At 43.5% G+C, this 25,187-nt stretch overlaps 1 protein-coding gene across 1 annotated transcript in view; it reads right to left on the bottom strand.

The window, feature by feature from the left end:
* apaf1 (apoptotic peptidase activating factor 1) overlaps positions 1-25,187 on the bottom strand; it is a gene marked incomplete at its 3' end in the record, with an annotated part of 195,041 nt that overhangs the window by 43,727 nt on the left and 126,127 nt on the right. Inside the window, exons 22-25 of the mRNA XM_084331049.1 lie at positions 22,721-22,852; positions 20,878-21,003; positions 7,235-7,360; positions 3,738-3,884 (exon numbers count right to left, since the gene is read on the bottom strand). Of these exons, the coding sequence (XP_084187175.1) occupies positions 3,738-3,884; positions 7,235-7,360; positions 20,878-21,003; positions 22,721-22,852 (531 nt within the window). The remainder of the gene's footprint in view (positions 1-3,737; positions 3,885-7,234; positions 7,361-20,877; positions 21,004-22,720; positions 22,853-25,187) is intronic.

Below are 25,187 nucleotides of genomic sequence, written 5' to 3'. Positions count from 1 at the left end.
GGAAAAGTGGACTAAGCCGAGGGTGTTGTACACTGTCGGATATTATATCTATTAACTTCCTAAAAGACCATTGCTGCCTGGACACCGCAAACACTAATAAAGACCATTAACCACTGTTTTGCCGTTGCCTGTTAGTGTCATTAATGCATGCTGGAATAAGAATGCCTTTCTTAATTTATTTTTAATATTAATAATTATTATAATACAATAAAAGACAGCTCCGTCTTTTAATACACATATATTGTACAGTAACGTCAAATAAATACTACAGTCCCCGCTGAAATAAAGGTTCTGCACGCACATACCAGCAGTGATCTACAGCATAAAAGATAGCCACTTTATAATACTATTCTGAGTAGATCATTCATCTGTATCGCAACAGAGTCACGGATCTGGTCGGGGCAGGTAGCATTATGTCGGGAAAATCCTTATGAAATAAACAAAAGTGAATTAAAGAATTTAAAAACAAAGTTTAGCATATTAAATCGTTTTATAAGCTTTCTGGGTAGATAATTCATCTGTATCGCAACAGAGTCACGGATCTGGTCGGGGCAGGTAGCATTATGTCTGGAAAATCTTTATGAAATAAACAAAAGTGAATTAAGGAATTTAAAACGAAGTTTAGCATATTAAATCGTTTTATAAGCTTATAGCTTTTTTCGTGCTGATTGGAGAAGGGTCCAGCTGCAGAGCCGGAGAGCAACTCTCAGGGCCAAGATAGCACTTATACTATTTTGAGAGAGACAGCAGAGAGACAGACAGCAGAGAGACGAACAGACAGACCGACACTGTTCCACAGTGTGTGTGTGTGTGTGTGTGTGTGTGTGTGCGTGCGTGCTTGCGTGTGTGTGACTCGTGTGTGTGACTACTAGTCTAATAGTAGAGACTCAGCCCCCCCCCCTCTGGACCACCTCCTAGTAGAGACTTCTCTAGGAAGAAGACGAAGATGAGGATTAAGGCGAGACACTGCAGGTGAATAGGCAAATATACTTTTTTTGTTGATTTTGAGATTTTGTTATATTTTGCTTTCTAAACATGTCTTCTATGAAACTAGTGACAATAAAACGTCAATAACACACATTTAGTTGTTCATTTTACTTCATTTTGCCTTATTGCATCCATAAATGTCCACATATTTAATGGGGAAGTGCCTCATTTGCATATATAAACATACATTTCAGAAAACTTGTCTCTACTAGGAGGTGGTCCAGAGGGGGGGGGGGGGTCTCTACTGGGAGGTGGTCCAGAGGGGGGGGGTCTCTACTAGGAGACTAGTGGTCACACACACACACACTGTGGAACAGTGTCTATCTGTCTGTCTGTCTCTCTGCTGTCTGTCTCTCCGGCTCTGCAGCTGGACCTTCTCAAATAAGCACGGAAAAGCTTTTAAGCTCATAGCTCCAATTTGGGTCCCAAATTGCGGTACAAATGAAGGAGGTGTCTCGGGTAGTGGACTCTAGTTAATATTATGTTCTCTCTGCAATTAGACTGCCCCTCATTCATTCATTCATCCCTATCTGATGCTATCTCTGAAAACAGTTCCTGCGAGCGCAGTCATTGCACCCGATAACGCTATATATATAAACCTGCATTCATTCGGAGAGAAAGACCTATTCCACATGCTATTTAGGGTTTGACAATAATTACACTAATATCGCTATTTCACAATGAACTATAATGAATTACGGGAGTCATACAGAACACGCGCCAGTGTCTTTATTTCCGCGTTGAAACGAATGCATGTACTGAGGAGCGCTTGTGCCGTAGTAACGATATTCTACCACTGGGCGTCAGCTAAGCATGCTCAGAGCTGTGCGTACACATAAGCACGAAGTCAAGTTCAAGTTGAAATTGATGAATCCCACTCTTTGCTTAGAAATGGTCGTACGCACAGCTTAAGCACATATCTGTGCGTAAGTCACGTTGGTGAATGAGGGCCCTGGTGCTCACTTTCAGAGCTCTGCACGGCCCGGCACCAGAATATTTAACTGACCTGCTGGAACCATATGTGCCCAGCAGGACCCTGAGGACAGCTGACCAGGATCTGTTGGTCATTCCGCGCACCAGGCTGATCACCAAAGGTGACAGAGCCTTTCAGTCTGTAGCGGCTAGACTCTGGAATGCCCTTCCTCGTGGCCTAAGAGCTGTATCGTCTGTTGAAATTTTTTAAAATCAGCTAAAAACATTACTGTTTAAACAGGCCTTTGGGTAATGTTTGAGCTTCTCCTTCAGGTATAGAATATGTCTTTTGTTTTGTTTTGTTTCTCTGTGATGCATTGTGTTTTGTTCTATCTTATCTCTTGAATAGTTTCTTGCTTTTTATTTTAATTAAATTTTATTTCTGCTGTATGTAAAGCACTTTGTGAGCTGTCTCTGTGAAAAGTGCTATATAAATAAACTTTACTTACTTACTTACTCTCTCTCTCTTGCTCTCACACACACACAAAGGGAGCCGCATGTGATTGGTGGGCCCTTACAAAAAATTGTTGTTGCTAATCATTGACACATGCTAGCCTGTAATAATCCCCCCCAGAAAAATCTACTTTGCAAATGCCATCACACACACTGGCATTTAAAGGGTTAGAATTATAAAATGAATATGTGGTGTTATGATCAGGGCTGAAGTTGAATAAAAGATTGTATTTTTTTCAATCTGAGATAATAAAAAAAACAGAAAATCCATCAAAATCAGTGTTGTTGCTAATCATACATATGCTAGCCTGTTTTTTAACAATAATTTGTGATGCCATCACAAACACTTTAAAGGGTACAAATAAAAAAAATTCCTGCACCAGAATGCAGGAAATGAAGTCTTTGTAACAAAAAAAATCCTGGTGGGGGACCCCCAGACCCCCTGCTTAAAAAGTGGCCTGACTGGGGCTATATTTTGCACTATATTTCCTGGCCTGAATGATTTCCCCAGTCCGGCCCTGGTTAAGCCTCCAATGCTTATTAGTGTGTGTGCGTTTGAACGTTTGCATGTTTCAACCATACATTTCCATTTATTAAATATATATACGGTATATATTTTTTTTCTATAATAGTGGGGGTCGCGGCTCTCTGACACCGTTATTTGGGGGTCGCGGCCTGAAAAGTTTGGGAACCCTGCCCTATCTTATAAATGGCCTTTTCCAGGGGTTTGCATTGTTTTCTAGCAATGTGGGGTTGTACCAACACTGACTAGGTGTGACATTCTCATTCAGGCGCATTTCTCCAGTTCAGTTGTGACAAGATCCTCCCCCAGTGAACTAAGCCATTCAGAATTTAGCGTATCTGTGACGTGTTCTGAATTCTGATCTGATTTCCCCCCCAAAGTTATCTGCCAGTGCAGGTGGGTGTCACTCAAAGTGCATTGCGAGTATGGGCGGAGCCCAGCCAAAAACAGCTTGGAATGTTGAAGTGCAGAAAGTGGTGCTCTACACAGTACTCGATTAGAAATACAAAACAATGAATTTTTTTGAAAAAAACCGTACAGATGTGTTCCATAGACTCACAGGAATTGTGTACAATTGCCAAATATTGAAAGAAATAGCAAAATAGTTCCCCTTTAAGACCTTTTGGCACTTGCACGCCAATAAAAACATCTATGTATTGACATGTATTGTCTTTTGAGGATGAGAGTGAGTTTAACCCACAGCACCGCTACTCACCCCACAGTCACTTCACAACATCTGACTGCGCTTCGCGGTACCATCCGTTACATGTGTATGCATATTATGTGAGCGCGTGTACTCTACCTTGATGTATCCCCCCGTGGAGACCAGCAGCCTGTCGTCAGGAGAGAAGTGCAGGTCGGTCACCCAGCCTCCGTGCAGAGAGTCCATGGCGTCCTTGTCGTCACGGGAACAGATCTTCAGCAAGCTGCCGTCTGTCACGCTCCACAGCTGTGAGGGGAGAAAACATCAAAGGTTTACATTCACCTAGTCTACATTATTATTGTAATTTCTTTTAAAATATATATATTTTTTACATGTCAAACAGGGGATCGTCCCGTAAAAGAGCATGTTCTTTGTGTTAAAATAAATGGTTTGAATTGAGCAACCTAAAAGTTATGGACATAACTAGTATATTGATATGTCAGAGTGAGAACGCAATTATTATTATTATTTGTATATATATTCTTTTACAAATCAGTAGTAGTTACAACAACAATCTAATTCAGCAAAATATACATGTACTGCAGCTCTTATACGACGACACACATGGCTTCTATACTCGACAGTGACACATTGCGCGTGCAGCTATATTTAACACTTGGCAGCCTTCGCCCCGGGAATGACTCACGTTTGTCGCCATAGAAACGGGAGTGAGATTTCATTACGGTTTATGCAATCAGATCTGATTGGTTTTCACAATAATGACACCGTTCAGCTCAGAGGGGGGGGGGTTGGGCACCAGGGGGCATTATGACCTATAGCGACCAACATCTTTGATCCAGTACCGAGTGATTGAGCGTTGTTGGCCAGCTGCCACGAATCGGGCTGCAATATAATGTTTTGGGGCAAACGCTGCTGTCAAAGAAGGTCCCTCAAAAGAGCTTGTTTTCAGCGCCGACAGGCTCAGACTGTTAGGAGAGGAGTCTAAAGAACCACATCGATGCTATGGATCCAACAACACCTTCAACCATCTTTTCTTCATACCATATCAACCCAACCATTCCTTCCCTCCAACTCCTCCATCAGCCTCTCCCTCTCACCTCTCCACCCATTTACATGTCATTACACTCATTTGTGCAGAACTTAAGTAACCAGAAGAGCGCCATTTTCTTCCACTGGAGAGATGCCACTAATCCTGGGAACCTTATCATGGTCACTATTGCCCAGCTGGCCACACTGGAAATGCTAACCGCTAACGTGAAACTCATCTAATGATCTAATGCACAACATAGTGAGTCTCTTAGTTATAACAAGATTGTGCAGCTAAGAAGTGTTATGTTTGGGTGAAAGGAATTGTTGGTGAAACTCATTGCATCTCAATGAGGGCAGAGGTGTAGAGATGCTGCTAAGCCTTTTTCAGTAGTTTATTGAACATTTCTGGTATGAAAAACCAAACTAATTGTTATTCAATACACAATTTTTTAAGTATTGTAATAGTAAATTGTTATATGTTACATCATTTGTACAGCTTATTGGACATGTTTCATAGCTCTGTTTAAATACATTATTCTCTGTACAGCCTTGACTAGTTAATATAGCTCAACTATTAATATGCTCAAGACACTAGGGCGACAGTCTGACAGTGTTTCTTAAAACAACAGCCACAAGGGCCAGGAGATACGACACGTCCAAGGTTATTTTTTAGACTCCAGTTCTTGTGTGAGACATAACAAAACCTTAGACCCATCTTTTGTTTTCATTTCTCTCACTAGGGCATTTTTTGTTTACCTTTCTTGTCAGATTTGTTATTAATTTGTCATCTTATGTACGTCATGTCAAACTAATGTATTTATTGTAAGTCTGACCAAAGCTCTTTGTCACTTTCTGGTCAGACGCTTGTGTGTCTCTGATGATAAACTGATCATTTTCTTTCTATGGCCATAGACACAGATAATAAATGATGTTCTATTTTTTATACAATTTGACTCATTCTGGATTTCTACAGCTTCACTGTTTGGCTGATTGAAAGATTCCACAACAGCATTAAAAACATTGTGTGGAGGGGATCTTTAAAAGGCTAATCCCACCCTCTGTGTGTGTTCTTGTTCTGGTCCTAGTGGTACAGTCGCTCAAACACATGCTACTCTGGCTACTCTATTACACACACATTTGTGTTTTTATTATTATAATTTTTTTCTATGATCTGTAAGGTGACCTTGGGTGTCCTGAAAGGCGCCACCAAATAAAATGTATTATTATTATTATTATTATTATTATTATTATTATTATTATTATTATTATTATTATTATTATTATTATTATTATTATTATTATTATTATTATTATTATTATTATTATTATCTATGTATTGTTGTTTAGTTTTTTTCAGTCAGTAAGAAAGAAGGTTCTGGCAAGACTGGTGTTTTCGGGGATCTCACCCTGAAGCCACTACACCTTCACATACTCACCTGTATCTCTGGGGATCTCAACCTGAAGCCACTACACCTTCACATACTCACCCGTATCTCTGGGGATCTCAACCTGAGCCACTACACCTTCACATACACACCTGTATCTCTGAGGATCTCACCCTGAAGCCACTACACCTTCACATACTCACCCGTATCTCTGGGGATCTCAACCTGAAGCCACTACACCTTCACATACTCACCTGTATCTCTGGGGATCTCACCCTGAGCCACTAACACCTTCACATACACACCTGTATCTCTGGGGATCTCACCCTGAAGCCACTACACCTTCACATACTCACCTGTATCTCTGGGGATCTCACCCTGAGCCACTAACACCTTCACATACTCACCCGTATCTCTGGGGATCTCAACCTGAAGCCACTACACCTTCACATACACACCTGTATCTCTGGGGATCTCACCCTGAAGCCACTACACCTTCACATACTCACCCGTATCTCTGGGGATCTCAACCTGAGCCACTACACCTTCACATACTCACCCGTATCTCTGGGGATCTCAACCTGAGCCACTAACACCTTCACATACACACCTGTATCTCTGGGGATCTCACCCTGAAGCCACTACACCTTCACATACACACCCGTATCTCTGGGGATCTCAACCTGAGCCACTAACACCTTCACATACTCACCTGTATCTCTGGGGATCTCAACCTGAAGCCACTACACCTTCACATACACACCTGTATCTCTGGGGATCTCACCCTGAAGCCACTATACCTTCACATACTCACCTGTATCTCTGGGGATCTCAACCTGAGCCACTAACACCTTCACATACACACCTGTATCTCTGGGGATCTCAACCTGAAGCCACTACACCTTCACATACTCACCTGTATCTCTGGGGATCTCAACCTGAAGCCACTACACCTTCACATACACACCTGTATCTCTGGGGATCTCAACCTGAGCCACTACACCTTCACATACTCACCTGTATCTCTGGGGATCTCAACCTGAAGCCACTACACCTTCACATACACACCTGTATCTCTGGGGATCTCAACCTGAAGCCACTACACCTTCACATACTCACCTGTATCTCTGGGGATCTCAACCTGAAGCCACTACACCTTCACATACACACCTGTATCTCTGGGGATCTCAACCTGAAGCCACTACACCTTCACATACTCACCCGTATCTCTCCGTTGTCGTCTCCGGTGGCGAGGCGGCGGCCGTCCCACGAGAACCTGCAGCTGCGAACGCAGTCCTGGTGTCCGGTCAGAACCCAGACACACCGCCAGGACGCACAGCTCCAGAGCTGCAGCGGGTCAGAACAGAGAGGTGGTCAGAACAGAGAGGCGGTCAGAACATCAGAACAGAGAGGTGGTCAGAACAGAGAGGTGGTCAGAACAGAGAGGTGGTCAGAACAGAGAGGTGGTCAGAACATCAGAACAGAGAGGTGGTCAGAACATCAGAACAGAGAGGCGGTCAGAACATCAGAACAGAGAGGTGGTCAGAACATCAGAACAGAGAGGCGGTCAGAACATCAGAACAGAGAGGTGGTCAGAACATCAGAACAGAGAGGTGGTCAGAACATCAGAACAGAGAGGTGGTCAGAACATCAGAACAGAGAGGTGGTCAGAACATCAGAACAGAGTTATGGTCAGAACAGAGATGTGTTAAAAAAAAAACTAAAACAGCAGAAGAGAATGAATTTACTACAGGGTTCCCAAAGACGATTGAAGCTACTTGCTCTGAACATAGATTCCAACACACCAATGGAAATAATCAAGAATGCATGTGTTTGCTCAGAGCATTTTGCACAAGACGACTATTATGAAAAAATTTCAACCATGCGTAACGGCCAGCGGTCTTCTGAGTAGAATAGACCAAAGTAAAGTAGCTGCCTACGGTCCATACGTTATGGAATAGAAGTTATCGAAGCTATTCACTTACCTGTTCCCTAAGCCTACTGCAATGCATGCACAGAGACGAAAAAAGGTATGTATCTTCTTGTCTAACTCCAGGGTAGATGGCAAATAAGCAAATTTCCCAAAATGTTGGAGTATTCCTTTAAGAATGTCTGTTGCGTGGAATAAAAATAAAATAGCCTGCACACGTACTCCATGTCAGGAGAGATCACATCACTCTGATATAAACCAGTGGAGTGAGTGAGACATTTTCTTCAAGCAAAGAGACAGATCCACACAAAATAAAATATCTATACTAACTAATTCTGTAGTGTGAAACAGCTGGATAAGGTTTTTTTTAATTTTATTTAACAAATGTTTTTTATTTTCCCCTTTTTTTACATAAAACCAGACACACAATACATAAACAATGGAAATCCACAATAAATCACAGGACTATGATTGACACAATAATAACAATAATGACAGTCCAGTACAGTATCAAAATAAATGTAGATTAAAAGATTTATCCATAATAAATGCAATACAATACCTATGCTCTTGCTCGCTCTCCCCCCCCCCCTCCCCCTCAGGACCCCCTCTTGGACAATCCATCCATTATTCCGTTCAGGGTTCGAAATTAACGGGGGCTCGGGGCAAAATGCCCTTGAAAATGGACAAAATGCCCTCGAAAATCAGTTAAGGGGGGCAGAAAATGCCCCCGACAGTTTACTAATTATATATATAATTATATATATGATCTACAGTGCAAGCATTTCCCTTGTATTTGCCCCTAATAATATGTGTGTGTGCGCGACCCGGAAAAATCATTTACTCGAGACGAGTGACGATTACAAAACAGCTGCGCTGTTAATAGTCCCACATTACACAAGGCGCATAAACGTCCAATCACAGTAGCGCCCGAAAACAAAGTCACGGTACCGGCTTAGGCAAGTTATACATTCAGAATCAGACAACGCAAAAAAATCAGCCAGCCATGAAGCCCATTCATTTTTATTTTGAGCAAAAGAGAGACGAGGAGAAAGAGGAATCCGGCTGACATGGTTTTTTGAAGTGATATTCGCACGTGTTTTTGCGGGTCCAGTCCCCACGGTATGTTGACAGAATTCGCAAAACACCTTATCGACTGAAGCATAAAAGTCATTAGGATACTGCTCTGCTCTGAATTTAGGGCTTAGTGGGGAATTTCTTCCGACGTTAACGTTAACGACGCACCGAAGCAGCTAGACGCTTGGACATTTCTCCGTGTTGTGTGTAACACGCAGCGGTCCCCGCCTCCCTAGCTCCTTGCAACAAACGTTCCACCCAAAAACGGAATTTCTATTTCATAATGAATTAAATAATTGTATAAAGAATTGTCAATGTTCTGTCATCTAATAATATATTCCATTACCTTTCCTATCTGTATCAAAGTCAAAATGTTGGTATCATAACAACACTACAACATACAAAAGCAGCTTGACAACCGATATCCTTTGCGTTTGATTGATTGAAAACTTTATTAACAGATTGCAGAATGGGTACAATACAGTACAGCTCAATACACACAATTGTTAAGGGGATGCAGACCAGAGAAAGACTTTCGTCTTGTTTACATCAGGGTCCCCCATTTTCAATTCATAGTGTGCACACGCACAGTATAATATGCATGTGATAAATAGTTAATAAACTCTGTTACTTGAACAATTTTCACTGTGCTCCTACATTTCTTTGTGTGCTCCTAAATTTTTATTTAGATTTTATTTATTAACATTTTATTTAGGAGCACATGTGCTCCTTGGGAAAAAGGTTAGCGTAGAGCCCTATATATGGAGACATTAACATTACATTATCAAACATAGGGACGAAGACTGTAAAAAATCCTTATATTAATTTTCATCATAAAAATTCAGTGCCCCCGAAATACAAAAAAAAGCCCCCGAAAATCAATTAAGGGGGGAAAAAAAAGCCCTTGAATTTTTTTTTTATTTCTAACCCTGATTCCGTTTAACACCAGGAATTACAAATTCATATGCTAACCTTTATCCTCTCCACCACCTCTAACCAGATTGCTATGCTGGCTTCACTAACACCTAAAATTCTTGCGGTAGATATCTCTAGATAAATCACATCGAGATAGGTAAGAACCCATACCTTCCGGCACATTTTATCCGGTTGAATCCAGCGTGATGCTATCAGCTTTTTAGCAGCCGTAAGACCGGACAAAATTTTTCTCTTTACAGGTACCTGTATAGAGGATGCTAACTGAGAAACATCATTCAACATCAATACAGAAGGCAGTACAGGTATGGTGAGAAATAAAAAATCTGATAATTGCGTGGTTACACAAGGAGCATCGAGAGTCTTGTTTAAGCCCCATTAGGTACAAACGTCTAGGAGTTAAGTAAGTCCTATGAATAAAATTAAGATTAATCTGTTGATGATCCGGGTTGCGTGATGAAAGCCGTACGTTTGCCCAAACTTCATCCCAATCAAAATCTACTTCCAAGTTTGGTATATCCTTCCTCCAGACTAAGTCTAGAGGAAGGACCTCATATGAGGACGTAAGTAAGTGACGATAAAACTCAGATACGAAGCCTCTCGATGTCTCCTTCCCATAAAATAATTTGTGATATCTGTGGTGTTCAAGTGGCACCTTTAATGGAACTCCATGAGCCTTTAAAGCTGCTCTTAATTGTAGATAGAAATAAAAAGTGGATTTGGTTAGGTTAAATTAGTTAGATATATCTTTAAAGCTGCAAAAACCCCGGTAGTTGAAAACATCCCCCAATGTATGTATGCCCTTCTTTTCCCATTTGGTGAATCTGATAGGTTGTTGTGCAATAAGGAGTGAATTGTTATTAAATAGGGGAGAATGACTATGCCATTTATGTTGGTTAGTACATTTTTTCTGTGTGTCACGCCATATCCGAATCACATGTGTAATAAGAGGGCCAAATTTCAAGTTGCATTGCTTAATTGATAAGTTGGTGTATACTATATCCTGCAGTCTATGTGGTGCCACTATGTTTTCCTCTAATGGTCTCCAGGATACAGATGCTTGAGAATCAAACCAGGTGATCAGTGGTCTTAAATAGAACGCTTTAAAATAGTAGCTGAAGTCTGGGAATGCTAAACCATGTCGGCTTTATTTCTCTGTGCAGTGGATCTTTTTATTCGTGGAGGTTTATTGTTCCAAATAAATTTATATGCGGCGGATTGTAATTTTTGCCAGTAACCAACAGGGGGGGGGGGGGGGGGGGGGGGGGGGTAACGGCAACATTGAACTGAAAAAGTTGATTCTAGGCAAAACATCCATCTTAACTATTGATGCTCGGGCCTGTACTGAGTTTTTTAGTTTTGACCACCTGCCGAAGTCGTTTGTGATCCTATCTAGGAATCCGGTATAATTATACTTCACCGTTTGGCAAATTGTTGGAAATATCTCAACTCCAAGACCTCTAAAGTGTTTTACCATTGGTATTGGTCCAGCCATTTATATGTTCGGGCCTGTACAGCAGACCCTCAGTTGACATATTGAATGTGTTAATCTGGGAAACCACTTACACAATTTGTAAGTCGCTTTGGATAAAAGCGTCGGCTAAATGACTACATGTAAATGTAAATGTGGTAGGGTTTTGCATGAACATTATTACATCGTCCGCATATAAACTGATATGATGCTGTGTGCCCTTAATTGAGATCGGCTCTATGGATTGGGATTGTCTTATATACTGTGCCAGAGGTTCTAGAGATAGAGCAAACAGTCCGGGACTAAGAGGACAACCCTGTCTGGACGAGCGCGACACAGGGAAGTTTGGGGAGGTGAATTTCCCTGTTATAATCATGGCCGACGGATCTGTGTATAGTACTTTGATCATATTAATAAATCCATCTCCTAACCCTATCCTTCCAAGTACTGACCATAAATAAGACCATTCCAACCTATCAAAGGCCTTCATCGCATCCAAGGATAATACAGCTACAGGAGGTACAGCTTCTTTGCTGGCTTCTATCACATGCAGTAACCATCTAATATTATCCGTGATCAGGCGGCCTCTAATGAAGCATGTCTGATCAGGATGAACTAAAGATGTCATATGCTTTTGAAGTCTGATGGCTAGTACCTTAGCGTACAGCTTAATATCGGTTCCGAGGAGGCTTAAGGGTCTATAACTACAGCGTTATTAAAGTTCCAGCATATTCCAGCATATTCCAATACGAACGTTGAAAAAGATCCAGAATATTCCAATATGTCAACAACAGGGCCCTGCACAATGACTTGCATAAAACTCATAAATCTAGCGGGCCCAGATATAGCGAACCATTAAAAAAATACGGTATCCAATTCGGCGTCACATATTAACCTATTTATAAATCAAGGTTATCAAAATTTATTTGACGCCATTTGGTGTTTAAGCCATAACGAAGTAATCAGAAAAAAAAGAATAAGACCGTATTAGCCTATCCTCCGCGTAGTGGGTCCACCATGTAGTCCTATGCGTCTTCTGGCGAGGAGAGCTGGACCTTCATTCCATTTCTATCGACAGACACGGTCTATTTTATTTCAAGTCAGCAGCAGCACGGAGTCTCGAGGGACTTATTTTATTTGGAATATATTAATGACTGTATACGCAAAAGTAGGCTAGTTTTAAGTTAAAATATTATAAATCTACATGCCTTGAGGATGTTATTATTTATATAGCCTGCCTATCAATTGTTTTTAAGCTCAATAAACTCTGACCGGAATTGATCCCATTTGTCCGGTAGATTGAAATCTTGCAGGACACGGAGACCGGCAACAATTTTTTCTAACGGAAACCCTGCAGCCCACACACAACACCAGACCTGCAGCAACATGACGTACAGCCCACACACAACACCAGACCTGCAGCAACATGAAGTACAGCCCACACACAACACCAGACCTGCAGCAACATGAAGTACAGCCCACACACAACACCAGACCTGCAGCAACATGACGTACAGCCCACACACAACACCAGACCTGCAGCAACATGAAGTACAGCCCACACACAACACCAGACCTGCAGCAACATGACGTACAGCCCACACACAACACCAGACCTGCAGCGACATGAAGTACAGCCCACACACAACACCAGACCTGCAGCAACATGAAGTACAGCCCACACACAACACCAGACCTGCAGCAACATGAAGTACAGCCCACACACAACACCAGACCTGCAGCAACATGAAGTACAGCCCACACACAACACCAGACCTGCAGCAACATCAACAACACTCTCCTGTTCAGGATGCTGACGCCCTCTGATGGGGGGGGGGCGCATGAGGACAAGCAGTCTGCCTCTTTCATTATGAATCCAATTCTCTCTCTCTCTCTCTCTCTCTCTCTCTCTCTCTCTCTCTTAGCAGCTAAGTGACTGTGTCCAAACACAATGTCTCATTCATCCGAAGGTTGAGAGAGCGATGTGGAGGGAGAGAGAGACAGAGAGAGTTTTTGATGGCGTTCAACAAAGACACTCTGGGCTCAGTATTTGGATTTGACCTCCAAAGAGATGGAGGTGTGTGTGTGTGTGTGTGTGTGTGTGTGTGTGTGTGTGTGTGTGTGTGTGTGTGTGTGTGTGTGTGTGTGTGTGTGTTAAATGTAAAACTAGGGCCATCTAGTTCCCTATTCTGGTGGGCAGAGACTATGTCATCAATGAGAATTGGCACAGACACACGCACACACACTTATCAGCTTTGCCAAATCCATAATAACACACATTCCTTCTCACCACCATCCTAGTCATTGAAGGCAGTTTGGACGCTGAACTGAACCCAGAGCTTCCAACAGCATAGTGAAGGAGACCGACTGAACGTTCCCATGTGGACCGCAGTCCCACTCAGAGCCCCTGAACGCCCAGATCAACCACTAATAACGATCGGGATTACGCTTAATTGTTTTATTTTTCTGGCCAGCCGGGAAATCATCAAAAGTATTCATTGTGAGTGAAGAAGGTTCAGTGAGCGATGTGATGAATGGAGAGGGACTCAGACTGATGAGGCATTATGCTAAACCTAGGCCTCTGCCAGGCTAAACCTAAACCTAGGCCTCTGCCAGGCTAAACCTAAACCTAGGCCTCTGCCAGGCTAAACCTAGGCCTCTGCCAGGCTAAACCTAAACCTAGGCCTCTGCCAGGCTAAACCTAGACCTAGGCCTCTGCCAGGCTAAACCTAGACCTCTGCCAGGCTAAACCTAAACCTAGGCCTCTGCCAGGCCAAACCAAGGCCTCTGCCAGGCTAAACCTAAACCTAGGCCTCTGCCAGGTTAAACCTAGACAGGCTAAACCTAGGCCTCTGCCAGGCTAAACCTAGGCCTCTGCCAGGCTAAACCTAGGCCTCTGCCAGGCTAAACCTAGACAGGCTAAACCTAGGCCCCTGCCAGGCTAAACCTAAACCTAGGCCTCTGCCAGGCTAAACCTAGACAGGCTAAACCTAGGCCTCTGCCAGGCTAAACCTAAACCTAGGCCTCTGCCAGGCTAAACCTAGACAGGCTAAACCTAGGCCTCTGCCAGGCTAAACCTAGAAAGGCTAAACCTAGGCCTCTGCCAGGCTAAACCTAAACCTAGGCCTCTGCCAGGCTAAACCTAGACAGGCTAAACTTTAGGGGTGGGGGACATTTTTTATTTATTTATTTTTTTGTATAAGGAAGTTGCATTGTTCATTTCAATACCTGTAATAGTACAGTAGTCCACACACACACACACACACACACACACACACACACACACACACACACACACACACACACACACACACACACACATTCAGTTAAGTTGGAATATGACTGTAATACAAACGGTTCAGTTTGTCAGGTACAGTACAGTGTTGACATCTGTCTGCTTGAGAAAATACCATGTTCTGCAATAAAAATTATTGAAGTGAGATGAACAGACTGAACTTTATTTTATTAGATAAAACATGTTGACAAAGTTTTACTTTGCAGTTGAAAAAAGGTAATAAATGAAATTTGATAAAAAAAAAAATAAAAAAAAATTCACAATACTCAGCGTATCGCGATATATTTAGTATCGTGATACTATCGTATGATGACGCAAGTATCGCGATAGTATCGTATCGTGAGGTCTCTGGCGATTCCCACCTACTAAACTTAGGCCTCTGCCAGGCTAAACCTAGACAGGCTAAACTTAGGCCTTGCCAGGCTAAACCTAGGCCTCTGCCAGGCTAAACCTAGGCCTCTGCCAGGCTAAACCTAGGCCTATGCCAGACTAAACCTAGACAGGCTAAACTTAGGCCTCTGCCAGGCTAAACCTAGGCCTCTGCCAGGCTAAACCTAGGCCTATGCCAGACTAAACCTAGACAGGCTAAACTTAGGCCTCTGCCAGGCTAAACCTAGACAGGCTAAACCTAGGCCTCTGCCAGGCTAAACCTAGGCCTCTGCCAGGCTAAACCTAAACCTAGGCATCTGCCAGGCTAAACCTAGGCCTCTGCCAGGCTAGGCCTCTGCCAGGCTAAACCTAGGCCTCTGCCAGGCTAGGCCTCTGCCAGGCTAAACCTAGGCCTCTGCCAGGCTAAACCTTGGCCTCTGCCAGGTCACAAACACACAAACGAGAGGAACAGGAAATAATGCGCTGAGGAAATTATTCTAAGCATCGAAGCAGTAAATTAGGATGTTTTTTTGGTTGGTTTATTTCAACCAAAAATGCTTAAACAATAATGTTAGCGATAGAAGGGAACTCGTTTTGTGCAAAAATGGAAAGCTTGCCAATGTTCATGAGGCAGAATGATTACAATAGCCGATAATCCATTTTCCTAATGATAAATCCCTATACGGGTGGACCGCGCGGGAAACTAAAGTGACGTCAGACTACACCTCCCTATAAGAAACTAAAGTGACGTCAGACTACACCTCCCTATAAGAAACTAAAGTGACGTCAGACTACACCTCCCTATAAGAAACTAAAGTGATGTCAGACTACACCTCCCTATAGGAAACTACAGTGACGTCAGACTATCTCCCTATAGGCAACTAAAGTCAGACTACACCTCCCTATAGGAAACTACAGTGACGTCAGACTACACCTCCCTATAGGCAACTAAAGTGACGTCAGACTACACCTCCCTATAGGAAACTACAGTGACGTCAGACTACACCTCCCTATAGGAAACTAAAGTGACGTCAGACTACACCTCCCTATAGGAAACTAAAGTGACGTCAGACTACACCTCCCTATAGGAAACTAAAGTGACGTCAGACTACACCTCCCTATAGGAAACTAAAGTGACGTCAGACTACACCTCCCTATAGGAAACTAAAGTGACGTCAGACTACACCTCCCTATAGGAAACTAAAGTGACGTCAGACTACACCTCCCTATAGGAAACTAAAGTCAGACTACATAGACTGTGGATGAATACACAAAGAAAGGTACACCATGCCAATGTTCATGCTTTATTTGTTTTAAACGAGACAATTTAGAAATGTGTCCCATTGGAAATACATGGTGATTTCAAGAGGGGTGGACCGGCCGGAAACAACAATGACGTAACCACTACACCTCCCTATTACAGAAAACATGCCATGCCTGTGAGCTGCCCCTAGGGGGCGCAGTGGCTAACTGAGGGAGTTAGTGACCTTGCCGTTCCATGCAGTGCTTCCTGCCAGCACTTTCTGCCCAACGTTACCCCAATGGGTTGAGTGAAAGTCAGGCCAAAGTCAAGCCCACGTGGGCAAAACTGTGCCAGCCACTCATCCAAAACAGCAAGCAGAGGGTAAAGAGGGTGTGTGGAGTAGGGTTGCTATATACTGTACCGCTAAGGGTCGGAAATCTTTCCGGTACATTCATGGGTCTTTTCCAGAAGTGATTCATGGGAAGTTTTTAAAATTTTTTAAAAGAGGTCCCTTGACCTTTCACCTCAAAAGTATCTGTTTTCTTATTTGTATTAGAATGGTTTGTAATTATGTCTGCTTATGATATGGTAAACGGTTTATGTTTCTATCTGCATAATGACATGGCAAATACGGCCTGTGCAAATAACCCGTATATTATCATTTAAATTCCTGTTCATTCCTATATATTATTGTTAATTCCTATGGAAAGTTCCCACCTTTTATAATATTCCCGAAAATGTTGCAACCCTGCAAGTGTGGAGGACTGTGGGCTGTGCTCAGATGAGATTTAACAACCGCTGGCTGGCTGGCTGGATGGGAGCTGGATGGCTCCACTCAGGCTGACCAGAGATCAGTCCTGGCTGCGTGAATACTTTCGGCAGCCAACATGCCCTTCCGCGTTGCTCTGATCAGCCAGCCCTCTACACTCGTTTCCCCCCTACGCCGGTAACGCGCGCATGCGCATTTTCTTTTTGACGGCACACAGCCACAAGCTCACACACAAGCCGCTTTTGTATAGGTTTTGCAACACATAGGTAATATTAATAGGTTTTGCCGCCGCGGCATTATGCATTCGTCACTACTCTCTATATTGACGCGATTCCATCAACACATAGGTAATATTTAGATCACAGGCTGGTCATGCATAATCTCGCCCACCAGGCTGTAAAAATCATCCACTTATTGCCATCATGGACCAATAACAGAACAGATTGACAGGTGGTGACAAAGCACAAGACTGGGCATTTATTTAAAAAACATACATACCCTAACCACATAACAGATATTTAAAAGGTAATTAACAGGCATGTTCTGCAACATATATCCACTCTTGAACAATGAAAAACTCCTTTTTCTTCTATTTACAAATAAGAGCAGCTCTGAAGGCTCACGTCATGAACGTTATTTTGATTGATATGAATAGCTAGTTACGTAAACGTAAAAATAAATAAAAATGAATTTAAGTGATTTGAACTTGTGACCATCGGCTCCACAGCAAGCTGGTGAACGAGTTGAGCTAAGTGCGTCAATATTAAAACTGAGTGACGAATGTATAATTTACACTTGTGCCAATTGCCTACTTATTATTAACCTAGGTATTGCGCGAGCGTTGCTAATTAACCTGCATGGTTATTATTATTAACCTTTGCTGATTAACCTTCGTGGTTATTATGTAGGGGGGGATTAGCGCGCTCGCGCGGGCGTAGGTGTGAAACGAGGGTAGAGGGCTGCGTGATCACTGGCCAATCAGAGCAACGCGGAAGGGCATGTTGGCTGCCGAAAGTATTCACACGTCCAGAGATCAGGCCTGGCTCCACTCAGGCTGACCAGAGATCAGTCCTGGCTCCACTCAGGCTGACCAGAGATCAGTCCTGGCTCCACTCAGGCTGACCAGAGATCAGTCAATGTCTCCACTCAGGCTGACCAGAGATCAGTCCTGGCTCCACTCAGGCTGACCAGAGATCAGTCCTGGCTCCACTCAGGCTGACCAGAGATCAGTCCTGGCTCCACTCAGGCTGACCAGAGATCAGTCCTGGCTCCACTCAGGCTGACCAGAGATCAGTCAATGTCTCCACTCAGGCTGACCAGAGATCAGTCCTGGCTCCACTCAGGCTGACCAGAGATCAGTCCTGGCTCCACTCAGGCTGACCAGAGATCAGTCCTGGCTCCACTCAGGCTGACCAGAGATCAGTCCTGGCTCCACTCAGGCTGACCAGAGATCAGTCCTGGCTCCACTCAGGCTGACCAGAGATCAGTCAATGTCTCCACTCAGGCTGACCAGAGATCAGTCCTGGCTCCACTCAGGCTGACCAGAGATCAGTCCTGGCTCCACTCAGGCTGACCAGAGATCAGGCCTGGCTCCACTCAGGCTGACCAGAGATCAGTCCTGGCTCCACTCGCTCATTGTGGCTGAGGCCATCTGCCGCACAGTGATGCACATGAACCCTGACCTTTTTGTGAGAGAGTTGGCGTTATTGATCTCGTTATTGTTGGTGTAAGATAAGATATTCCTTTATTGATCCCCGTGGGGAAATTCAGCGAACGATCGAGTCATGAAGAGGAAACACAAGACGACCCAGAAGGTGCGATTTCGCCAGACTACGCTTGAGTCTGCATTTTTTGTAAATAATGTTACAACTCCAACCGCCGGGCCGGGCCAAGCAGAGGCAGGGCCGAGTGGGGTGATTGATCGCCGGTCTGCTAGGAGCGTATCGCCGCACCGTAGCTCTCGGAAGAGAGTACGCCCAGAGCCCGACAATTTTTTCAATGGCGAGAGAACTATTGGAGATTATTATGAAGAGGACAAAACTATCACACTTATGGATGATAAGGTGCATTTTCACCAGACTACATTGGACTCAGCACTTCTGGTAAATCATAAAAATACTATAGTCAAACCGGCCGAGGAGGTAACATTATATGTCGCCGAGTTGAGAGCACCCGAGACTACAGCCAACTAACGTTCGGCAATGGCGATCGCCTAGAGCGAACTATTGGAGATTATTATGAAGAGGACAAACGGTGACGATCCATCCGTAACATAAGGTGCGTTTTCACCAGACTATGTTGGACTCTAGTATTTTCAAACAGGCTGAGGATGTAACGTTATCTGTTGGGTGCTGCCAGAGCCAACTAATGCTGTTTATTTAAATTGTTCCTGTTCTGACTCAGACACAGGGTTTTGGTGGACCTGCTGACAAAGGTAACGTCTATTTTACCGAACCCCATCATAAAATATGCCTTTGTGATGATCCCAGCATCATAAAACGAGTCCTCGAGGGACCCCCCCCCCCCCGCCCCCATGTGAATAGAAACATTCTATGATTGATTGATTGATTTTATTAATGGATTAAAAACACACAACAAGGATCCAAAGGATAACATGAGAAAGAGTAAAACCCTTATTTCCGTCATGGTCCCAGGGCTGTTAGGCCACAACAAAAACACGACAATAACACAAAACGCATACATTTAAAACATTATAAGACTAACCTATCGCTAAAATTGTATACCCCAAAATAACTAAAAACTGATTGAACTATAGGGGGCTATTCCTCTATTCTGTCCATGAGCCACTTCCTGACGCTTCTCTTGAAGCTGTGGAGGCTCGAGCTCTGCTTGATGGGGAGAGGCAGCTTGTTCCAATCTGGGCTCCAGAGAAAGTAAGGGAGCACTGGCCCAGTTTGGATCGGAAAGAAGCAGGCTTCAGGTTTGCTATGCTTGCTCTAGTTCTGTGGTTGTGGGATTCGTTGACCGGGGTGAAGTAGTTCTGGAGGTATCTAGGGGACCTTTGGTTTATGGTCATGTTTACCTTTGACCTGGAAATAATATAGGTGTCAGGCGAGCAACCCGCACGAAATGCGCATGCTGCACACAAAACACGCAATATCTCGTGTTCCAGGAAACAAGCCTGGATTATTTTGAAACGGGACGGGTTTTAGCCCGGGATTGTGCAGGAACAAAGGTATGTAGAAATAAACGGTTTGTTCCCTGTTGGAGTATAAATATTGCCTTTCAAATGAGCCATACTATTGTCTCCTTGGCTATAATATAGAATATACGATGGGTCTGCAAACATCGTGAAAATGGTCAAAAAACGCTGGCGGCAGGGAGTAAAGATGGAAAAACAGCGTGGCAGTCAATGAGTTAATGGGAGCTAGGCCGCTCCATTAGATTCTAGATTCTAGCTAGTATGGATATTCCCAAACCTAGTAAAAAAGAATGCATCTATAAGCACAACACTGTTTAGTTAGCTCATACTGCCTATAACAAAGATATGTGTAAGGAAATAGAACAAGAGGTTTAGCATTTTCTCATTAGCAATAGACTTTGAAGGCTAATATAGGAAATTGAAAGACAAAATGGGCAAGTTGGCAGCTTTCTTTTTGCCTAGACATTGTGCATGTGAGAGAGAGAGAGAGAGAGAGAGAGAGTGAGAGAGAGAGAGAGAGAGAGAGAGAGAGAGAGAGAGAGTGAGAGAGAGAGTGTGAGTGTGAGTGTGAGTGTGAGTGTGAGTGTGTGTGTGTGTGTGTGTGTGTGTGTCACCTTAGCGGTCCTGTCGGCGGAGGCAGTGGAGAAGAACTGTCCATCAGGGGAGACATGACAGGCCAGGACGGCCCCCTGGTGAGCCTCTATATCCTCCAGCTTCTCTCCACTCTCCATGTCCCATACCTAGAGAGAGAGAGAGAGAGAGAGGGGGGGGGTGGGGGGGAGAGAGACAGAGAGAGAGAAACAGAGAGAGACAGAAGGAGACGGAGAGAGAGAGAGAGAGAGAGACAGAAGGAGAAGGAGAGAGAGACACACATAAGGAGAGGGAGAGAGCGAGAGCGAGAGAGAGAGAGAGAGAGGGCAGGATGGATGAAGAATTGATAGATAGATGGATTGACAGAATGAGGTAGGGATGGGTGGACACAAAAGGAATGACAGGTGGGTAGATGGATGGATAGATGGAAGTACGAGATGAAGGAAGGAAGCAAGGAAGGAAACAAGGAAACAAGGAGGGAAGGAATACCCAGAGGTCATGCATTTTGAATTGAATTGAAAACCTTTATTTATCCCAGAGGGGAGATTCAGATGTCCATCACAGTATAACAGCAATTTAAAAACAGTTAATGGAAACAGTTAATACATAACATACACTTATTTAGTATGTGTTAAAAACAAGATGGACAAATACAAAGAAGGGCTAAAAAGAAGAGCTAAAATAGGGCGAAAATAGAGCTAAAGTGGTGAATGGAAGAAAAGAAAAATAAACAAGTCCAATCGTGATGTTAATTAATTAATTGGTTACAGTCCACAACCCAGCTCCTCCAGCCCACGGCAGTTGGCCCGTCCTGGTTGTGGAGCCTGATTGCCACCGGCACAAAGGACTGCCCGAAGCGCTTTGTGGTATGTCGGGGGGGATAAGTCTGTGGCTAAACGTGGACCGCATTGCGGTCAGCTCATCATGGAGGGGGTGGCAGGGGTTCTCAAGGATAGCATGCAGCTTCCTCCTCGTCCTCCCCTCTGCCACCACCTGCAGACGGTCCAGGTCCGCTCCCACCACAGAGCTTGCTTTTTTGACCAGTTTGTTTATTTTGTCTGTATTGGTGTTGCCCCCCCCCCCCCCCCCCCCCAGCATACCACAGCGAAGAAAAGATCACAGCCCTGCATCCTTCAGTGAGTGGTTCTGGTTCTGAGTGGACTCGATATCCATTAACCTCTTAACAGGTGGGGGCCCAGGCCCTCTTTAGGACGATTTGCCCACCGGCACGACACAGCACTTTGTGAGCGTCTAGCGGCTCGGGTCTGCATTTTTTATAATACAGATAATATATAGAATTAACCTGTTAAGCTGTAGCCCTATTTTCAGAAATTTCGCCTAAAGGTACATGCCAAAGTAAATGGAAGACTTCTACAAGGTAAATTAGCATGTTCTTGGTATCTAGGAACATCTAGGGACCTGGGGGTGTGTATTATGTCAGAAATATTGTGTCTGTTACTAGGCTTGAGTAAATTGTAATGAAAAAAAGGACAATATAAATTATGATTCTTTTTTTGCATCTGTGCCGGTAAATAACACCATGTTACAATTGTGCTGGAACCGAGCTCGCTCACTGAGCTCATTCAGCACCTTCTTGAGATCAAGTGTACAAAAGATCTAAGCAAATGAATAAAGGGAAGATGATTAAACAGAAGGATTTGTAGATACAGTAATAAATTATAATCCATTTTCATTATAAATTCATATTTGACCTTGAACTTGACCTTGACCATATTATGACCAAATCATACATCTATGGATAGGGAAAAAGCTCCTCTTTCCAATGGCAGTGTTAAATCTGGATGTCCTCGCGTTTTTACGATAAAAGAGATATAATTAGCATTTTTTAGTGTGTGTATGCTCTACCTTGGCGGTGCCATCGTAGGACCAGGACAGCAGACGTGTGTCGGACGGAGAGGAGCGGAGCGGAGAGAAGCGCCTGACCTGCTCCCTGTGGCCCTGTAGTACAGTACACTCCCCTGTCCTCCACCTCCACACCTACAGGGGGCAGCAGAGAAACAAGAGACAGACAAACAATTGAAAGTATTGCAAGATGATCGTTGAGACTGAGACACGGAGAAAGGGAGACATTTACAGGTTAATATATAGGAAGAGGGATTATCAAAATGAATAGGAGGGTGATGTCCTCACTGGAAACTCAACGCACGTCATTAGCAGAACAGAGCTGGCGACAGAAGTAGCGAGTTTCACGTCTCGGTTGCTCTTATGTCTCAAACGTTTATCTTCCAAGCTACTTCCTTCACCAGCTCTGGAGAAATAAGCAGACGATAGACTCTACGAAATGAAGGCGAGACAGTACCCCCGAAATCGATTTCTTGACGATAGAGATTGTTATATTTTGCTTCCTTAACATGTCTTATTTCAAACTAGTGGCAATAAAATATCGAGAACAGACAATTAGTTGTTTATTTTACTTCATTTAGTCTGATTGTGTCCATAGATCACAATTACAATACAGAACTTTGAGGTCGTTTTCTCAAAAACTAGTTTCTATGCATTTAACTTACACACAAAGACATGGAACTCCATTTCCCTAGTACCTACACACACCAACCCTTCCACATATCTTCCCATCCATATCCTGCTTCTAATTACAGAAGGGTTTGTTGATATGTCATTCATAGCCGGGTTTATAGTACATTTTATACCAAAACTAGGCAAAAATCGATTTATATATTTCTTTACAGTAGACAATATTTCCTGATGGGACATAGCCACAATCCCTTCTGGAAAAAGTTTCATTTTGAATGTATGAACAAAATGAAACCAATGTATGCCGGCAGTTACAGCCGTGAAAACTGAGAGAGCAGAGTTCAAGCGAGTTCTTCGCACGACGTTCCGCCGGACGGGATGAGATCATCCCATCAATCACTGCGCCGAGTGCGACTGAGAGGCGCCTTTCTGTTTTCAATAACATGTGTCGTTACTCTGAAAGGTCATTAGGCAGTGTGCGCCGGCGGGGCCGTTTACATTCACGCTTGCGTCAGCGGGTCCCCCCGCCACGAAAACATCTACATACGACACTTCCATTCCCTGGCCGTGTATGTCAAACACTATAGCAGCTGAACACATGCAGCCCCAGGAATAAACTGTGGAAGCCCCATGACTAGTGATGCAGGAGGATGCAGGGCTGGTGAATAGGGGGAGGATGGAGGGAGTGGGGGGGGGGAGGAAACAGGCTGTCAGTGAGAAGAAAAGAAAGGTGAGAAGGAGAGGAGGAGGAGAGGAAGAGGGAGATAGACAACAGAGTGTGAACGGCGGAGAAATGTGAGGAGACAGTGGAGCGGAACCATCTGAGACACACACACACACACACACACACACACATATATATAAACAAACACACACATATATAAACACTAGGGGTGGAACGGTTCACAAAATCTACGGTTCGGTTCGTATCACGGTTTTGGTGTCTCGGTTTTCGGTTCGGTTCGATATACGTTGTTTTTTATTTAAAAAAAAGTTTAACACTCCAAAAATACCATACATCAGCATAATATATATAGCCTAAAAATAATCCAACTTTTCAAGGACATAGTCATGCAAAAACTGAAAGAATGAGGCAGTTTGACATCAGGCACATTATTTGGACAGTGACGGTTAGAGCTAGGAGAGAGAGGGGAGGCATTGCTGATTTAAACATGCTTCTCATTTATTTGGTAAAAAAAAAGAAAATGTACCTTTAATAATGTTTGGCACACAAAGACCGAACTGACTAAAAGATATAGGCAACATTTGTCAAAGTATTAACTTAGTGCAAACAAACAAAATAATTAAACCTTTTCTATTTTTGTGGCCACATTATAGACAAAGGCCAGGCATCAACATAAAGTATGAATATGCTCAACCAGCACTAGACTTTCTTATCAAAAAGGAAAAGTCACTGTGTTATTTAAAATAAATAAATCATGTGTACTAAATATATATTTACTTTTTAATTGCATGAAACATCATGAAGTATTCTCTTATGCCGCTTTTCACTGCATGGTATCTAATCGACTCGCTTTTGATATTTGAGTGTCCTGGTAGCCGTATTTGAAGTGACGTCACACGAGGAAGTAAATAGTCAACAGTAACACTGCGTTGGAAGGAGAAGCCCTGATGATTATACTATAAACCAACAGCCAATAAATGTGAAGTTATCTTTGAACCTCTGTTGTCAAGCCTCGTCAATATACCCCCCCCCCCCCTTCTCCACTAATGGAACACAGCGAAGTGACTCCACGGTTAGCTTGCGGCTAACGTTAAACCGAACAATACACACATGCCCCAACCGTGGAGGTCGTGCCGAACGGTGTACGGTTCGAAT

This window comes from Notolepis coatsorum, assembly GCF_963971535.1.
Source record: "Notolepis coatsorum genome assembly, chromosome: 15".
Taxonomy (NCBI): domain Eukaryota; kingdom Metazoa; phylum Chordata; class Actinopteri; order Aulopiformes; family Paralepididae; genus Notolepis; species Notolepis coatsorum.
Note: the sequence above shows the minus strand (reverse complement) of the source record. Positions and strands in the feature narration are given on the sequence as shown.